A 2,918-nucleotide genomic window follows, 5' to 3' on the forward strand; every position below is an offset into this window, starting at 1 on the left:
GGATTAAAAGAATAACATATATTTTTATATACTTTGGCATTTTTTAAGTAACTTTAGATCTTTGAAATACACAATAGCAGATATTACTTGGTCATACTGCCTCCACTTTGAGGTGAATACCGTCTACAGCTAGCACAAAACTTTTGGGACTGTAAGACAAAGTATCCGGAGTTTTTGGGCATGTCGAAAACTTGAAATTCTTTATGAGCAAAGCTAGGCCAATGGTAGTCTGCATCTTTCCAAACCGAAGTCCAATGCAGTTGCGGGGACCATCACCAAAGGGTAGCCAGGCCAAGGAGTTTCGCTTAGCCGATTCCTCGGGTGAGAAACGCTCGGGCCGGAACTTATACGGGTCCGGATAGATGTTGGGGTCAACGTGTATGGCCGATGCTGGAATGATCACCGATTGGCCAGCTTCGATGACGAAGTTTGGATGGCCGGGCACAACGTATCGCTTATGAGCCATGCGATCCAAATGGGGTACAATAGTGTGGAGCCGTAGGGTTTCTGAAAACCAATTGAAGAGTTACTGATTGTTCCGTTCTGTTCAAATGCGTTTAGTTTACTTACCAAAGATAACCTGCTCGAGGTACTTGAGATCCTTGGTGGACTCGTAGGTGAATTTCTGTTCGTGCTGCTCCAGGACTTCCTCCACCTCAGCCCTAACTTTGTCTTGTATGTGCGGCTGCTTGGCCAGTTCGTACAGAGCATATCCCATGGTGGAGGAGGAAGTCTCGAAGCCAGCAATAAGGAATACAAAAGCCTGGGCAAGTATCTCGTCTATAGTCAAACCGTCGACGAGATCGCCATTCTCCAGTTTCACCTTTTGGTTCTTCATGTCAATGAGCAAGTCCATGAAATCATTCCGCTTAATGTTTTCCTTCTCCCGCATAGCCACAGTCTCATGGACAATACGCTCGTAAAAGTTCCGAATGTGCGTGGGCGTTCGCACCAGTCGCAGACGCCTCGCCAGCTTCGGATAACTAGTCATGAAGCCCGTCAGGAAGGATCCATGACGTTTGTCCACAAACGTGCGTTTACCGAACCTTAGGAACTCGGCGTTTTCATCGCGCAGAGAGTTGCATTTGATGCCGAAGGCACATGTGCCTATCACGTCCACTGTGAACCGGGCCATCAGCTCGCGAATTTCCAGAACAGAATTCTGTTTCATCTTCTCATGCATGACGTCTATGAACTCTTCGGCCACAGACACTACCGTGGGATACATGAACTTCATTTTGCCAGCGGTGAAGGTCGACGTTAGTTTGTTTCTCAGTACTCTCCATTGAGGTCCGTCCAGGTTGAAGAGATGAGCGGAGATGGGGTCATCCTTCTCGTTGTAGAACAGACCCTTGTCGCTGAAGTTTGAGAAGTCCTTGATCAGTATATGCTTGGCCAGGTCCAGATCCAAAATGAATGCCGACGGCTTTTGGAAGAAGTAAAACCCAACGAAGGGAACCTTGCTCTCTCGATATTTTTCGTAGTATTTTTTTAAAATCTCGTGCACATTCCGTTTAGTAAATACGCCCTGCATATTTCCCAGAATCAAATGTGGCGTGTCGTGCGGAATCCCGCGACTCTTGAAGTACGACAATCGACGGTAGACATAGTAGGTCACGATCGCGAGCAAAGCCACTGCCACCTGGAGTAGTACGTGAGTGACTCCCATGTCGAGACGGTTGAGGTTCTGGACGAACTAATTCTGAGAAAGCAAACGCTCGGCTTTTAAATGCAAAATATATAAATCGCTCAGCATGACGAGGCAGTATCTGACAAAGACTGGGACTACCGCGATTCTTAATCTCAATAAAATGTTTACCTTTCATGCTGTGGCAGATCTTTGTTGTTGCCAGCCACTATGAGGCAGCTAGTTTGTAGTACCCGTACATTAAACAATTTATAATGCACCATGACGAGCCCCCTCTTATCAGACCCCACGCTGTTCCAGTTCAGGTCCTTCCGTCAATGGAACGTCATTTTCAGTTCTTGACTTAACGCAGTTTAAAGCGATTTCGTTCGCTTCAAAGACAGTCTAATCTGTTCATCAAAAAATAATAAATAAAGATAGGAGATGAGGATAGACAAGACAAGAGGACAACGGAACAGATGCTAAGATTATACCTTATCGTTATCATATACATAGGTCCAAAAGGCAAAGGTTGCTTTTTAGTGCCAGACAATTAGGGCTAATTGCTCCAGACGACCAATGACACATGCATAAAAACATATATTTAAAACACCAGTTTGACTCGTGATTTATCTCTGTCATGACTATGAACGGTGTTACACAACCTATCCCAACAGAGCTCTGTGAGAACCAAGCTATAAGAGGAAAACAATAACAATTCTTTGAGTCAGTCCTCGTTTATTAATAAACTTAAAGATAGTATTTCTTAATCAACGATGCTGGAATGATCCTTGGTGGACTTGTAGGCAAATTTCTGTTCATGCTGCTCCAGGACATCCAGGACCTCAGCAGAAAACAGTTGGCTAAACAAAAACCCTTCACCATGACGATGTCTGCACAGCTCTGAGAATTTTTTAATGGTTAAACTGCCTGTGTGACGTGATTCATATTCTTAATGTATTGTTTACCTTTTCTTCTTTATTGCAAGTAAATATGAGGCTTCAGTTTATGGATACAGTGGGCCAAGCATGTACAATAGAGGGGAAAAAGTACATACATAAATTTAAAATCATAACTAATTAAATCTCGCCATTAAGAAGTATTTAATAACCCTGTGAGAATATCTTTTCATTAAGATTATTATTATTACAAATACTATTCCAATAGCCTTTAGCTGATCTGTACTGTACTATGACGAGCCCTCTCTTTATCAGCTGTTGCAGGCAAGCTCTCATCGAATACAGCACAGCGTCATGCCAGTTCTTGCAACTTCATTCTTGACAGTTCTTGT

General features: G+C 43.6%; 1 protein-coding gene across 1 annotated transcript; it reads right to left on the minus strand.

Annotated features, from left to right (window-relative positions):
* Positions 1-3: 3 nt before the first annotated feature.
* Positions 4-1,711, minus strand: Cyp6a8 (Cytochrome P450 6a8). Its single transcript, XM_001361419.5, has 2 exons — positions 571-1,711; positions 4-507 (listed from the first exon to the last, which is right to left on the minus strand). Exons 1-2 carry the CDS (start codon positions 1,667-1,669, stop codon positions 92-94), a joined length of 1,515 nt encoding a protein of 504 aa, XP_001361456.3. The 5' UTR covers positions 1,670-1,711; the 3' UTR covers positions 4-91.
* Positions 1,712-2,918: the final 1,207 nt, after the last annotated feature.

Source organism: Drosophila pseudoobscura, chromosome 3, assembly GCF_009870125.1.
Source record: "Drosophila pseudoobscura strain MV-25-SWS-2005 chromosome 3, UCI_Dpse_MV25, whole genome shotgun sequence".
Classification (NCBI taxonomy): Eukaryota; Metazoa; Arthropoda; class Insecta; order Diptera; family Drosophilidae; genus Drosophila; species Drosophila pseudoobscura.